General features: G+C 46.0%; 1 protein-coding gene and 1 long non-coding RNA gene across 4 annotated transcripts; both read right to left on the bottom strand.

Annotated features, from left to right (window-relative positions):
• Nucleotides 1-299: 299 nt before the first annotated feature.
• Nucleotides 300-5752, bottom strand: LOC140394432 (uncharacterized). 3 transcript variants are annotated; one of them, XR_011935881.1, is made up of 3 exons: nt 4856-5752; nt 3017-3604; nt 300-377 (listed from the first exon to the last, which is right to left on the bottom strand). XR_011935881.1 is itself a non-coding variant. In XM_072481698.1 (2 exons), exons 1-2 carry the CDS (start codon nt 5484-5486, stop codon nt 3129-3131), a joined length of 1107 nt encoding a protein of 368 aa, XP_072337799.1. In that variant the 5' UTR covers nt 5487-5752; the 3' UTR covers nt 455-3128. The 3 variants fall into 3 exon arrangements, 1 of the variants encoding a protein (XP_072337799.1); XR_011935880.1 differs by lacking the exon at nt 300-377 and adding an exon at nt 455-1132; XM_072481698.1 differs by lacking the exon at nt 300-377 and having other exon boundaries at nt 455-3604.
• Nucleotides 5753-11170: 5418 nt separating this feature from the next.
• LOC140393599 (uncharacterized) lies at nt 11171-14650 on the bottom strand. The gene is made up of 3 exons (XR_011935687.1): nt 14512-14650; nt 12657-12783; nt 11171-11277 (listed from the first exon to the last, which is right to left on the bottom strand). It is a non-coding gene; the product is annotated as an uncharacterized lncRNA (long non-coding RNA).
• Between the last annotated feature and the right edge of the window lie 912 nt (nt 14651-15562).

Here is a 15562-nt window from a genome sequence, read left to right as displayed (position 1 = left end):
AAAAAAAAAAAATGGAGGAAGGAAAAGTCATGAATTTGGGTTAACCTGCATCTCTTTGTGGCCAGCTACACGGTAGCATTGGCAGTGACCAAGGAATAACCAAAGGGAAGCACGGTAGCACAGTAGTTAGCATTCTTGCTTCACAGCGTCAGGGTCTCAGGTTCCATTTGCACGTGGGTCACTGTTGATGAGGAGTCTGCACGTTCTCCCCGTGTCTGCGTGGGTTTCCTCCGGGTGCTCCAGTTTCCTCCCACAAGTCCCGAAAGACGTGCTGTTAGGTGAATTGGACATGCTGAATTCTCCCTCTGTGTACCCGAACAGGCGGAGGAGGAGTGTGGAGACTTGGGGATTTTCACATAACCATTGCAGTGTTAAGCCTAATTTGTGGCAATAATAAAGATTATTAGTTGGCCATTTCCTCAATATGGAAGAAAAACAAAAAAACTCTCCAACATAAAAGCCAGGTATGTGTTTTAAATTAATCTGTCTCGACATTGTTAAGAGTGAAGAGTCATGGTTTTGCAGTTAAATGGGTGGAAAACAGGGTAGCTACTCAATTGTGATAAAGCCTATTGCACAACACAATAACAGACAGTAAAATACAGTGGGATTTCCTTTCGGTCACATTATTTTGATACATGTTAGATTTGGTCTCATAACTCTTGGAGAATCCTCTTTTAACAAGATGTGAATCAACCAGGACGTCACTGGCAAATACCAATGTATATATTCTCCAAAGCTTGATCTTGTACTTATAACAACAACTTGCATTCATACAGCACCTGTCACATCATAGAACATCCAAAAGCACAGGAGCATTGTCAAATACAAGAGATATTAGGGCAGAAGATCCAATGCTTGGTCAATGAAGTAGGGTCTTACAAAGGAAGAAAGAGAAGGGGAGAGGTTTTAGGGAGGGAAGTGCAATGCTTAGGGCCAGGCGGCTAAACTTAAATAACAATGTCATCAGACGAAAGGTAATGGACTCGAAATGTTAAGGGGTTCTCCCTCCAGTTGTTGCCTGGCCTGCTGAGCATCGTCAGCATTTTCTGTGTCTGCTTTCAGATTTCCAGCACCTCCAGCGTTTTGCTTTCTTCGTTTCAATGGAACCTTGATTTTGGTGTATAAATCACTGTAATTTGTGAAACGGTCAATGTTATCGTCATGATACACAATAAGGAGGCGATTACAGCAGTGATCACGGCTATCACACAAGAGTTTGAATCTCACTAAAATCAATCATGTTAGCTTGGTTCCCATTAATGCCATTACAAAATGGTGCACTCTTGCAACACAGACACAAAAGCTACCACACTTATTTATGATTGCTGCATTGTTCAGGCATATATAAAGGTCCAGTACTAATGAGGAGAGATTTTGTTATTCAGAGACTAGATAGGACTTAACCTACAAGTTCAATTAGCCCTGGTTTAGTGTATAAAATTAATACATGCTCTTTTTTTTTAAAAACGTGTCTCCTTTTCTGTTTTTACTCTAATATTTTTTACAATGCTTTCCTTGGTAAAATAAATATAAATTACACCAAACGTTTCAGAGCCAAAAGACAGTCAAGGTAATTGTTGGCCTGGTCGGAAAAATACATCTCAGACATAGCTAGGAATATCAGAGCATTTGATTAATGATACTTCTCAATGGGTGTGTGATAATTGCTGAATACATTTCTAAATTTCGGTCAGGGTGCTTATTTTTTCAGTTACCCCACCCCAGTGAGCACAGTGGGTTACTGTTGCTTCCCAGCACCAGGGTACCAGGTTCAATTCCCGGCTTGGGTCACTGTCTGTGCGGAGTCTGCATGCTCTCCCGATGTCTGTGTAGGTTTCCTCCAGGTGCTCCGCGGGTTTCCTCCCACAAGTCCTGAAAGACGTGCTGTTAGGTAATTTGGACGTTCTGAATTCTCCCCCTGTGTACCTGAACAGGCACCGGAAAATGGCGACTATGGGCTTTTCACGGTAACTTCATCGCAGTGTTAATGTAAACATACTTGTGACAATAAAGATTATTATAAATTTCCAATTTATATAGTTAAATGTTGCCAAACTAAATCCAAAATAATATTGAAAATGTCAAGGTTTGAATTAAAAATCAAGCCAATAACATCAATTTGGAAGTTTATGGGCAGTAAAGGTTCTACAATTGCTGCATCAACAAACTGAAATAAAACCGTGATGCTCATTATCCTGGGACCCATTTGTTCTTAGCTTGTATTGCAGGCCTCACTGTGCCAGGGACCCGGGTTCAATTCCGGCCTTGGGTGACTGTGTGGAGTTTGCACATTTTCCCCATGTCTGTGTGGGTTTCCTCCGGGTGCTCCGGTTTACTCCCACAGTCCAAAGATGTGCAGGTTAGGTGGATTGGCCATAATAATTGCCCCTTAGTGTCCAACAGTTGGGTGGGATGCTCTTCTGGAGGGTTGGTGTAGACTCTATTGGCCGAATAGCCTCCTTCTGTAGGGATTCTACGTAGCTGAATGTAGTTTGATTTTTAATATTTATTGACTCTATTTCCCCTCACCAGCTTCGGGATGTTAAGTCACCTGTTTCAGAGGCATTCCGATAGCTATTGCTCCCACAGTGAACACAATACCATTTTCGATGAACTTCACCCTTTAAACCGTGTTAAGAACTGCTCAAATATGATTTACGTTTCATTCATCAGTAGTGTTACAAAACATATTTAGCATATTGGTGCCAATATGCTATAGAAACCGACACATTATCCAAACGTGCTTTACGTGTTGCCAAAATGCTACTGGGTGATAAATTTAACTAATTTACCTCAAATTATCAGCACCACGAACACAAATGGACAGGCCTGCAATTCACCCAGGCCCAAAATACCCCGTGCAGAATCAGTCCGGGTAACACAAGAACTAAAATACAGCTGTAATGTTGTTTCTTTTTCACAGTTCCAAGTGCAGAGCGTATGAAAACATTACATTCCCACCATTGTGGTCCCCCAATCCCTGTGATAACAGCACCAAGTGTTAAACACTTACTTTCAGGAATCGCTAGACAGGGTTGTGCAGTCAAGTAGAGACATGTAATTCTTGACCCAAACCAAAGGTGGAAATGAATGAAGCAGGATTCCACTGGTCTAAGACGAACCAATTACACTTCCAGCTTTGGCCGTTTACATATTTTGCGCCCGCTCCGTCGACTGTGGGACGGTGACTCGCCAAACCCCGTGGTTTCTTCTTCATTGAGCTGCGTGAACGAGTCAGTCATCTCCACCATTCGAGACCCTGGCGGATGCTGTAACAATGGGAGGAGAGCCTGCATGCAATCTGCTAGCCTCTCCAGGGGTTTCCTGATGCCTGCAGCCAACTCTTGAAGATCACCCCGAAGCTCTCTTAATTCCTGTCTGATGCCATGTAGCTCCTCATTGCCGTCTCCGAGCAACACGTTGTGTTGTTCCTGGACACCCAACAGTTCTTCCTCGGAAACTTGCTTACGTACCCGTTTCCCTTGAGGCCGGAACGGACTTTCTCCTGGAAGAGTCTGTGGTGATATAATGTCTGGTGAAGAATAATCCCCCACATCAAAGTTTGGACCAATGTCTTCCTGTTTCACTTCGACAATGGTTTCTGTTGGACATATAACGTGAACATGAAAAGACACTGTCCCCCTAACATGCACAATGTCCCTACTCAGAGGTAGCCAGTTAAGATTTTTCTTGAAGTCCGTATGATTGCTCCAAAACACAAGCCTAGGATTCAAGCACTTAGCAAAAAAAGAGTTATCCTTATTGATCCAGATTCTGTTGCAGCAGGTCATCTAATGGCATCTACCATTAGCTAACACTTGCTTGTGTGTGTTTAACTTTGAGAACAATTGATGAAAGTGTGAGCTGATAATGTTGCAGCAAAGGAAGAAAGATGTGATGAACCTGACTGAATAGAAAAAGCAACTGTGCACCTCCTTAACCTGAAGCTGCTGTACCATTTGTGCGTAACAGCGAGTGACATTAGCCTCATTGTTGTTTTAACAGGAAAATCTGGCTCAATTCCTTACTTTATTTGTGTTGCAAAAATTAGGAAATGGAGACGGAACACAAACTAGCTCTCTATTACATATACCATAATATCAGGTATGTTGCTGTGTTATGTTAGTTCCCCCCCCCCCCACCCCTGTTTTTAGTTTTTTCCCTGTTTCCCCTTCCCCCTTTCTTTCCAGAACGTTATTTGTTAAACTTCTCAGATACTAAACAAAATGGTTACGTGCAAAGAAAATCCAGCAGAACGAGATTGGGCTTGGTTTTAAACTTAATGTGGAGAAAGAGAAATAAGCTGGGAAAGGTCAAGAATGTAGAGGTTAGTTTTGAAAAGCAACACTGACATTGGTAGTGCAGTGAGTTACGGGCTCTGAAGTGGAGCACGATGTCCGCGTAATTTCCCAGAGAGAAGTTTCAACTTGAACTGCTTCTGCAAAGCTGGGACTACGAGCATATCCTTCAGTAGCTTGTTGTGGAGAAGCAGTGGCCCAGGCCAGTATAATGAGTTGCACGGACATCTTCGGTGCTGAAAAAATAATAGCTGGTGTAGAGACTTTTAGAGAGGGAAAAAAAAATCTTGGGAAGACACAGAGCAGAGTGAAATTAGGAAAACTCTGTGGCCACCAAAAAAAAAACAAAGTTGCAAGATTTGGACCTGTTGCGACCTGTCCTTTTGACTACCTCTGATCTGTACAATAGCCAAACTGTGCTGACTTTTTGTTGTGTTCTGGACTGTAAAGGATTAGACCAAAAACAGGTATAGGGTTATCAACTGGTTATCTTAATGGTGGCGTGGGTCGTTCGACAGTGCTGCCTATGAACTGGAGGTAGAGAGGCCACTCACCATCAAGACTGTTGTTGGATTGTTGGTCTCGGGGTTTCTCCTGAATGATGTTGTCCCGTGTCGCATTTGGGCCCAATGTGAACAGCAGCATCGGCGGCCACTGCGCCGGGGTTTGGAGGTCTGCCAATGGCTGCACCGCCACCTGGCGGGTGTGCCAAGCCACCTGTTGGGGTAGCACCGGCGTCCTCCGCTGGCCGGAGAAAGCAGGTTGTCCGCTGGTCCTGCCCGTGCTGCCATCCCGGCTGGCGCCGCTGGTACTGGGTTCGCTGCTGTCGTTGCTGGTGCTGGGCCCGGCTGGATCGCGGTCAACAACGTCCAGGCTGGCCTCCCGCTGGGCGATCCTCTCGCTCTGCATCGCCTCCTGCGCCAACTTGATGACCTTGTCCTTGGTCCGGTGGCACATATCATACCACCTTTTCTTAATGTCGCCTATGTCCCTGGTGCACTTGGACACCGCGTTGACCTTGGCCAGAATGGAGTGCCAGGTCTTGTTTTTGGCCCCAGGGGGCAGTTTGGTGTCCCCCCGGCCGAACAGCTGGTCCTGGTGCAGCGTCACCTCCCGGATCAGAATTTCCGTCTCCTCCTCGTTGAAGTTGAGTTTGCGGCGGCGGAAAGCTTCCTCTTGCGCCATTTGTCCCAGCTGAGCGGCCCCTCCTGCCCGGGGAGGGGGGGCTGTTATAGATCAAACGAACACATTGGGGAAGCAGCAGCTCCGGAAAACCCCGGGGGGGGGGGGGGGCTTTAAGATGGCGACTAAGTTGCAATTTGCGCTCCGGTCGGTGGGACGTCGCATTTTTGGTGCGTCTGAAATACGAGATTTTGCGGCGTCACAAGTTTTGTCGCATCGCAAGAGGAGGAGATGCGACAGAATTTAGCGAGAGGGAGGAGGGCGGGATTCGGCAAAGTTTCTCAAATCTGCACCCCTGACGCGAGGGAAAGACACAAAATAAAAGATCCATTTCCACCGACACTTACCGCAATTTCCACCGCAAAGCGAATCGCGGTGTCTCCCCGGCCCTGAGCGAGCGCGCTGGGTTTAATCAGAGACACCGAGAGGAGGACAATGCACCCCCATGTTCATCCCAGTGTATCCCCATGTTCATCCCAGTGTATCCCAATGTACATCCCAGTGTACCCCCATGTTCATCCCAGTGTACCCCAATGTACATCCCAGTGTATCCCCATGTACATCCCAGTGTATCCCCATGTACATCCCAGTGTATCCCAATGTACATCCCAGTGTATTCCCATGTATATCCCAGTGTGTATCCCCATGTACATCCCAGTGTATCCCCATGTACATCCGTGTATTTCCCAGTGTATCCCAATGTACAACCCAGTGCATCCCAATGTACATCCCAGTGTATCCCCATGTACATCCCAGTGTATATCCCAAAGTACATCCCAGTGTACCCCAATGTACATTCCAGTGTACCCCAATGTACACCCCAGTGTATCCCCATGTACATCCCAGTGTATCCCAATGTACATCCCAGTGTATCCCCATGTACATCCCAGTGTATCCCAATGTACATCCCAGTGTATTCCCATGTACATCCCAGTGTGTATCCCCATGTACATCCCAGTGTATCCCCATGTACATCCGTGTATATCCCAGTGTATCCCAATGTACAACCCAGTGCATCCCAATGTACATCCCAGTGTATCCCCATGTACATCCCAGTGTATATCCCAGTGTACATCCCAGTGTATCCCCATGTACATCCCAGTGTATCCCCATGTACATCCGTGTATATCCCAGTGTATCCCAATGTACAACCCAGTGCACATCCCAGTGTATCCCAATGTACAACCCAGTGCACATCCCAGTGTATCCCAATGTACATCCGTGTATATCCCAGTGTATCCCAATGTACATCCCAGTGTATATCCTAATGTACATCCCAGTGTATCCCAATGTACATCCCAGTGTATCCCAATGTACATCCCAGTGTATCCCAATACATCCCAATGTATATCCTAATGTACATCAGTGTATCCCAATATACATCTCAATGTACATCCCAGTCTATCCCAATGTACATCCCAGTGTACATCCCAATATACACCCCAGTCTATCCCAATATACATCCCAGTGTATCTATCCCAATGTGGCGGACTGCGATCTTCTGCGCCAGAAATTGCTCTGACGGCCGATCACCAGAAGGTGCAACTGCACCGGCGTAAATGTCCCCCGCTCCCGCCGCCCCCCCCCCCCCCCCCGCTCCCGCCGAATGGCGCAAATACCCCGCTCCCCCACCTCGCTCCCGCCGGCCCCCCGCTCCCGCTGAATCGCCGCTCCCCCCGGTAACTCTGTGGGCACCTCCTGATCTCCTCAAATGGGCTGTTTTTTGTGAGAGATTGAAACGCAAAGATATCCAATCCGAATACTCTCAACTCTGCCAAGGTGTTCGTGCAAATGCGAGACTGACGAAAAATAACTTTTTTTTTGTGCCAATCACCCTGAAGTTTGACAACAACAACAGCCCTGTCAGGTTCCACCTCCCTGTCGTCCCCTCCGGGTCTTTCCGCCTCTCTCTGCCCAGTAACCACCGCCAAGATTCCCCAATTTGCATCAGAGCGAAAACAAAGCCTTACCTGCAGCCACTGGGGAGGTTCTCCCTCAACAGGAGAGTTCAAGAAGTCAGGAGCACAAACTGGGGCGGGGGGGGGGGAGGTTATACACGCGGGCAATGGAAACAAAAGTTTACCTTCTGGGCGGATTAGAGGTTAAAACGTCACCCTCCCCAACTGCTGCATGACGGATAGGGACTGGGAGCCTGGGGGGAGTCTGAGGTTTTCCCATTAAAGGGCCAGGCAGGCGGAAACTCGCTTCCTGAACCCTCCAACTACAGGCACACAACCAAAATCCCACAATTTGCCCACCAAGCAAGGAATGCTAATGCACAACAACAACAACCTGTACTGATAGAGCACCTTTTAACATGATGCAGCCACTTTACAGGCGTTTTTGCCAATATTTTACACCCTGAAGCCAACTTGAAGAGGGAAGTGTAAGGAGTTGTGTCAAAGGAGGAAAGGTGGGTGGCAGGGTCATTCCAGAGTGTAGGGCAGGGTCATTCCAGAGTGTAGGGCAGGCTTGGCCTGCCAACCCCTCCCCCCCCCTCCCCCCTCCCCCTTTCCAGGATCGGCCCAGTGTCTCCATGAATTGGAGCTCAACCTCCAGGACACCAGTCTGTGTTGTGCAACCCCAGAGAGAAATCATCAGGACATTAATACAAATGTTTTCTTTTGTCATTTTTCTTTTAACATTTCTCTTAACCAGTACCTGCAGTATTAAAAATGGGGAGGGGGGGCGGCGAGGGGTGGGAGGGGAGGCTGTTTGACTTAAGTCAAGCATCATCCAATTGGGTAATGAGTATTTTTGCTTTCCAATTGCTTGTAGGAAGGCCGTCACAATGATGGATGTGTTGGCCAACTATGTCGGGGGCAAGTCATGTGCTGAGACCTCTATGACTAGATTCACTAACAGCTGTCAATCCTTCACCACACCCAGGCAGCTGAGGGTACGGACAAACGATAAAAATTGGGAATGCAGAGGAGAACAAAATTGGGGCGGAGAAGACCACTGAGATAGGTTGGGGCACTTGAAAACTAGGATGAGAAGTAAAGGTAAAGTCACCATAGTCCCAGATGACCATAGGCTGCTTTCCCCTTTGAGGGAGAGAGCTGACTGGTGGTGATTTAACCTGAGGAGCACCACACCTCAGGCTAGGGGCAAGGTTGAGAAGGCACATCCTTCATGAATAATCTCAGCTGGTACAGGAATTGAAACCATCCTGCTGGCCTTGTTCTGCATCACAAACCAGCTGTCTAGCCAAGTGGGCTAAACCAGCCCAATGACTGGATAAACCGGATGAACAGCAATAAGCACACTGTTTCTTTTCTATCTGAACAAAATGAGCAACTTGCATTTCTAAAACACCCCAGAAAGCTCCAAAGTTCAGGCTGTTAGGAGATGAACCCATACATTATGGGAACACCAACTCCTGGAAGTTCCCCCTCCCAAGTCATTTACCTGGGAAATACTTGGAAATACATTGGCCGTTCCTTCACTGTCGCTGGGTCAATGTATTGAAATGCCTTCCCTAGCAGCAGATGTACCTACACTACAAGGTCTGCAGCAGTTCAAGAAAGCAGCTCATCACCACCTTCTCAAGGGCGACATAGGATGGACAATAAATGCTGGTCTAGCCAGTGAGGCCCACATCCCGTAACTGAATTTTTAAAACATGTCCTTTTTGTAAACTAATAAAAACTGAAACTATCAAAAAGTGAAAAGTAAAATTGATCCCCAAAAAGGTGAGGACATAAAGATAGTGCAATTATAAGTCTCTTTTTTGAAAGCCAGCAGGTGCATTGGCTTTGTAAGTTACAGGCATGATGATGAAGTACCTTAACTTTATTGGAGGCAAATAAAAACATTAATGCAGAAAAACTGGAAGGGGGAAATACAAGTGCTGACACATAAATATGCAAATGACCAGGCAATGGTCACTGTTTTTTTCTTTCAGCAGCATAATGGATTTTACATGATGGTTAAATTTTTTTTCCAATTAAGGGGCAATTTAGCGTAGCCAATCCACCTAACCTGCACATCTTTGCGAAGTCCACGCAAACACAGGGAGAATGTGCAAACTCCACATGGACAGTGACCCAGAGCCGGGATCGAACCTGGGACCTCGGCTCTATGAAGCAGCAGTGCTAACCACTACGCCACGGTGCTGCCCATGATAGTTAATTTTAAGCATTTGTAGACTTCAGTTGAAAGATGTATTTCTTTTTACTAATCAAGTAAGTGATATTTTGATTTTGAACATTGGTCATTTTCCCAAAATATATCACAACAATCTCGCCAATTCCTGAAGCCCAGTAAGGCACTATAACCTCGCTGGATCATGTTCATAGGGATTCAAGATCCAAATCTTTCATGGAGAGCCTCTCTCACCCTGAAATGTTATTGGTTACACAGGGATTCTTACCCTACCCCAATTCTGTCTATTACATTTCCCCATCTCCTTCAATCTAACCTTGTGTTCTTCCACCCCGAGAGTGACAGTGTCTCTGCATAATCCTCTTTTCCAATTGATACTGGCAATCTCCTTTACCTCCACACCTTCAACTTATCCTGTCTCTCTCATTCATTGCACCCTATTAGTTAATGCTGACCCTCCCGATTTCACTGCATCTCCTCAGTTAATAATGGCCACCTCTATTAATGTAGACGCTGACTTTCCTCACGGTGGCACGGTGGTTAGCATTGCTGCCTCACAGCTCCAAGATCCCGGGTTCAATTCCGGCCTCGGGTGACTGTCGGTGTGGAGTTTGCACTTTCTCCCTGTGTCTGCGGGGTTTCCTCCGGGTGCTCTAGTTTCCTCCCACAGTCCAAAGATGTGCAGGTTAGGTGGATTGGTCATGCTAAATTGCCCATTAGTGTCCAAAAGATTAGGCGGGGTTATTGAGTTACGGGGACAGGGTGGAGGTGTGGGCTTAAGTAGGGTGCTCTTTCCAAGGGCCGGTGCAGACTCGATGGGCTGAATGGCCTCCTTCTGCACTGTAAATTCTATGATTCTATTTCAATGTGTTGTTCTGAGTTTCTTTCCCGCCATGCCCAACCTGAAACACATGAACTCCTCACTTTTTCCACCCAAACCAGATACTTTGGCTTCTGACTGTGTTCCCACTTTAGCCTCCAGTTGGCATTTCCATTTGCCCTTCAGTGCCCTTCTCCCCACCCTGACCACCCCATTCACTTTGCCCACCTATTTCCTCTTACTCTGCTTCCCACTTTCCCTTTAACCTCCAGTGTCTTTGCTGCCCACACGTTCCTTTGAACCTTTCCCCGCCCCTTCACAACTCCTTTGTTTTTGTGATGAATGGTTACTGTACCCTTAACACCATGTAGGTGATGCCCCTTTAAGACCGGGTTTGGAACCCTGGGGGACTCCGCCTCCGGCTCCGCCCACCAGGGAGCCGTATATAAGGTGACGCCCTGTAGGTGGCACTCAGTAAGCACACGACTCGGTCACTGACTAGTTCTCTGCTTATTAAAGCCTTCATTTACCATTCTACACTCTCGTGTCGTTATTGAGGGTACTACAGTTTTTGTCCTCAAAGTTACTCTTGCCGCCAGTGGGGAATGTTTTCCAGCCTCTGCTTATTGTGGGAAGGGATTCTCACAGAGCAAGAACTTCTGGACTGGAGAGGAGCCCAGTCTGAATTATGTAGGCAGGCAGGCTTGCCAAAAATGCCAATGTTCATGTCAAGCACAATCAGTTGACAAGTGTGGGGAAGAAAAGCTTCAGTGTTCAATCAGTAAACTAATGGAATGTTTATAAGCCAGCTGCAGTCTCAGTTCCAGCCTGTCTGTGAAAGAATTAAGCACTGCCAATGTTGGAAATCTGAGAAAAAGAAATAGAAAATGTTAGAAACACTCAACACTTCTGGAATCATGGAAACAGACTTAACTTCCATTGACCTGAATGTTAACTCTGATTCTCTCCCCACAGATGCTGCCAGACCAGCTATCCTACATCCAGGGTAAACCCTTTCGAACAGAGATAAGGAGACATTTCTTCACACAAAGAGGGGTGCGGTAGTCACCACTGTTGTATTATATTGTATATATGGGTATTCTGGTGAGGCTCCTGTACTACAGGTACGGGGGTAGATCCCTGCCTGCTGGCTCCGCCTAGTAGGCGGAGTATAAATGTGTGTGCTCTCCGAATAGCAGCCATTTCGTAAGCTGCTGTAGGAGGCCACACATCTCTGTGCAATAAAGCCTCGATTACATTCTACTCTCGTCTCGTCGTAATTGATAGTGCTTCAAGGGGTGAGACTGTGGTATTCATTACCACAGGAAGTAGTTGATGCTAAAACTTTGAATAGATTCAAGAGGCGGCTGGATATCACACTTGGGGAGAATGGAATCAAAGGCTATGGGGAGAAAGCAGGATTAGGCTATTGAGTTGGATGATCAGCCATGATCGTGATGAATGGCAGAGCAGGCTCGAAGGGCCAAATGGCCTCTTCCTGCTCCTATCTTCTATGTATCTATTTATCCTGTTTACCGTTCCGGATGGAACCGCAATTCTGAAAAGCTCCTCCCCCAACAATTACAATGTGAGTGTTTAGACAGTTTTTTGCACTTCTGTAAACATTTTAATTAACTCCGCATTGCATAATTCTGTTTGAAATTGTCTATGGATTTTGAAAAACTGGATAGCAATTCCGCTGCTGCTATAATCAATGCCATGTCAGACCCAAGCTTTGTGATGGCAGCCTCCTCCTGAGATGTTACATTGCTTCTAATCAGAGCTAGTTGAGCCCTGGTACACAAATTATACTCTGCAGCAAAGTTAATATTGCAAAATAAATACATCCTAATATTAATTCTACCATGTATGATATTTGCTGAGTATTACAGTGAGAATGCAGGCACAAATGAAGAGATCATATGAAGTCATAACCAAATCAGCAAAGTTGAACCCAATACTAAATTACTGCCTCTAGCCTGCTGACAGATATTTAACTTTTAAAAATTACTTAGCAATAACCTGCTCACTGATGCTCGGTTTGGGTTCTGCCAGGGTCACTCTGCCGCTGACCTCATTACAGCCCTGGTTGAAACATGGACAAAAGAGCTGAACTCCAGAGGTGAGGTGAGAGTGACTGCCCTTGGCATCAAGGCAACATTTGACCAAGTATGGCATCACGGAGCCTTAGCAAAACTGGAGTCAATGGGAACCGGGGGAAAACTCTCCACTGGTTGAAGTCATACCTGACACACAGGAAGATGGTTGTGGTGATTGGAGGTCAATCATTTGAGTCCCGAAACATCAATGCAGGAGTTCCTCCAGGTAGTGTCCTAGACCCAATCATCTTCAGTTGCTTCATCAATGATGTTCCTGCCATCATTAGATCAGATGTTAGCATGTTTGCTGATGACGGCGCAATGTTCAGTACAATTCGTGACTCCTCAGATACTGAAGCAGTCCATGTATAAATGCAGCAAGACCTGGATAATATCCAGGCTTGGGCTGACAAGTGGCAAGTAACATTCGTGCCAAACAAATACCAGGCAATGACCATCACCAATAAGAGAGAATCAAACCATCACCCCTTGACATTCAGTGGCATTACCATCGCTATATTCTCCACTATCAACATTCCGGAGGGTTATTGTTGACCAGAAACTGAACTGGACCAGCTATATAAATCCTGTGGCTCCAAGGGCAGGTCAGAGGCTAGAAAGTCTGCAGTGAATAACTCACAGCCCGACTCCCCAAGCCTGTCCACCATGTAAAAGGCACAAGTCAGGAGTGTGATGGAATACTCTCCACTTGCCTGGATGAGTGCAGCTCCAACAACACTCAAGCAGCTTGACACCATCCAGAACAAAGCGCCACGTCCACATTCACTCCCTTCACCATTGGCGCACAGTAGCAGCCATGTGTAACATCTACAAGATGCACTACGTGAACTCACGAAAACTCCTTAGATAGTACTTTCCAAACCCATGGCTGCTACCATCTAGAAGGACAAGGCCAGCAGACACATGGGAACATCCACCACTTGGATGTTCCCCACCAAGTCACTCACCATCCTGTTTTGGCGATATATTGTCGTTCCTTCACTATCACTGGGTCAAAATCTTGGAAATCCCTCCCTGCCAGCACAGTGGGTGTATCTACACCACACGGACTGCAACGGTTTGTGAAGGCGGCTCACCGCCACCTTCTCAAGGGCAATTAGGGCTGGGCAACTAATGCCGGCTTCGCCAACAAAGCCCACGTACCGCAAAAATAAATTTTAAAAGTATATATATATATATTTAAAATCTCCTGCAGATTAATTCCAAGTAAGGTGCAAAGTAGAATCACACAGTGTACTGATTCATGGCAGAGGATTTCAGAGCATGCAACACCATTTTAAATAATGCAATAAACAACAACTATATACCTAGTGTGTGACATGCTATGGACAAAGTTATTTTCTTTTCCAGTGGCATGTAAATTGGAAAAGTCAAACTGGCGAAACTACTTGGATGGGTATCTTGTTCAGGCTCTTGCTAGATTGTTCAGGTTATTACTAATTAATAATAGCCCCAAATAAACACTGCTTGATTTTACACCAATATTTCAAAATAGTTCCAAACCACAGTGAAAGGTCCTATGTTGGATTCCCGGCCTGGATCACTGTCTGTGCGGAATCTATACGTTCTCCCCATGTCTGCGTGGGTTTCCTCCAGGTGCTCCAGTTTCCTCTCCCAAGTCCCGAAAGACGGGCTGTTAGATGAATTGGACATTCTGAATTCTTCCTATGTGTACCCGAACAGGCGCCGGAATGTGGCAACTAGGGGCTTTTCACAGTAACTTCATTGCAGTGTTACTGTAAGCCTATTTGTGACAATAATAAAGAATAGCATTATTATTATAAAATCCTAAAGCCTCAGCTATGTTTTGCAATAACTTTGGTGGCTCAAAACGCACAATCTAGATTAAAAAACTATCATGTGGGAAAAATAGAGTTCATGTAACAAAACAGCGAAAAGGTAATCAGCCAGAAATCACTCCAGTCCCGTACATCTCACATCCAATTCAGAGCGGGGGAAGACAGACAAACGTTTCACACACCTCTGACAGTAAGAATCCAGTCAATGAAATGGGATTTTCACTGGGAACAGGGAATGATTGTGGGTGTCGACTTCAATTGGGCAGCTGGTAAACGGGATCTGTTATTGAGACAGACATCGCAGATTAGGTCTCTGATTCCTCTGCGGAAACTCACATACCAATCTGAAAAACAGTAAAACCGTACATTTGGATGGGTGTCGTGCTCCAGATGTTACAATGTTTCACAGATGCAAAGCAATCTTAAAATGCTGAGTGTACCGCAGATGCAGCCAGAAACCGACGAGCACATTCCAACTTGCAAAGTGCCCTGACAACAATGAAATGCTGATTGACCTCGGACCACGTTTTCATAGAATCATAGAATTTACAGTGCAGAAGGAGGCCATTCGGTCCATCGAGTCTGCACTGGCTCTTGGAAAGAGCACCCTACTTAACCCCACCCCTCCACCCTATCCCTGTTACCCAGTAGGCCCACCCAACTTTTTTGGGCACTAAGGGGCAATTTAGCCTGGCCAATCCACCTAACCTGCACATCTTTGGAAACCGGAGCACCCGGATTCCGGGAAACCCATGCCGACACGGGGAGAAAGTGCAAACTCCACCCAGGCAGTTTTAACAGGGAAATAACTTACATTTATCCAACAAATTTCATATCCATGAAGGCCCAAACCTGCTTTACAAACAAAGAATTACTTTTGAAGTATTGCTGCTGTTTCTATGTACGCCAATTAACATAGCCCCCAATTTGCATGCACAGAGCCCCCATAAATAGCAATGACCAAATAATGGGTGTCTGTGGTGTTGGCTTGAGGACTGCATGTTACCCAAAATGCTTGGAAAACTCAACTACTCTTTTTCAAGTAAGCAACATTCACCTCAGCAGATGGACAGAGCATCAGTTTGATGTCAGACTTGAATCTGCGACTGCCTGACAAGAATGTCATCAGCTGAACCATACCAACACTTTTAGTCATAGCAATTAGATATTCTGATCTTAAAAGGGAGAGGCCTTGTTCAACGCAGGCCCGCCTTAGTAACAGAATAAAACATT

The sequence above is a fragment of the Scyliorhinus torazame genome, chromosome 17 (assembly GCF_047496885.1).
Source record: "Scyliorhinus torazame isolate Kashiwa2021f chromosome 17, sScyTor2.1, whole genome shotgun sequence".
Taxonomy (NCBI): Eukaryota; Metazoa; Chordata; class Chondrichthyes; order Carcharhiniformes; family Scyliorhinidae; genus Scyliorhinus; species Scyliorhinus torazame.
The sequence above is the reverse complement of the archived record's forward strand: the minus strand, read 5'-3'. Positions and strand labels throughout refer to the sequence as shown.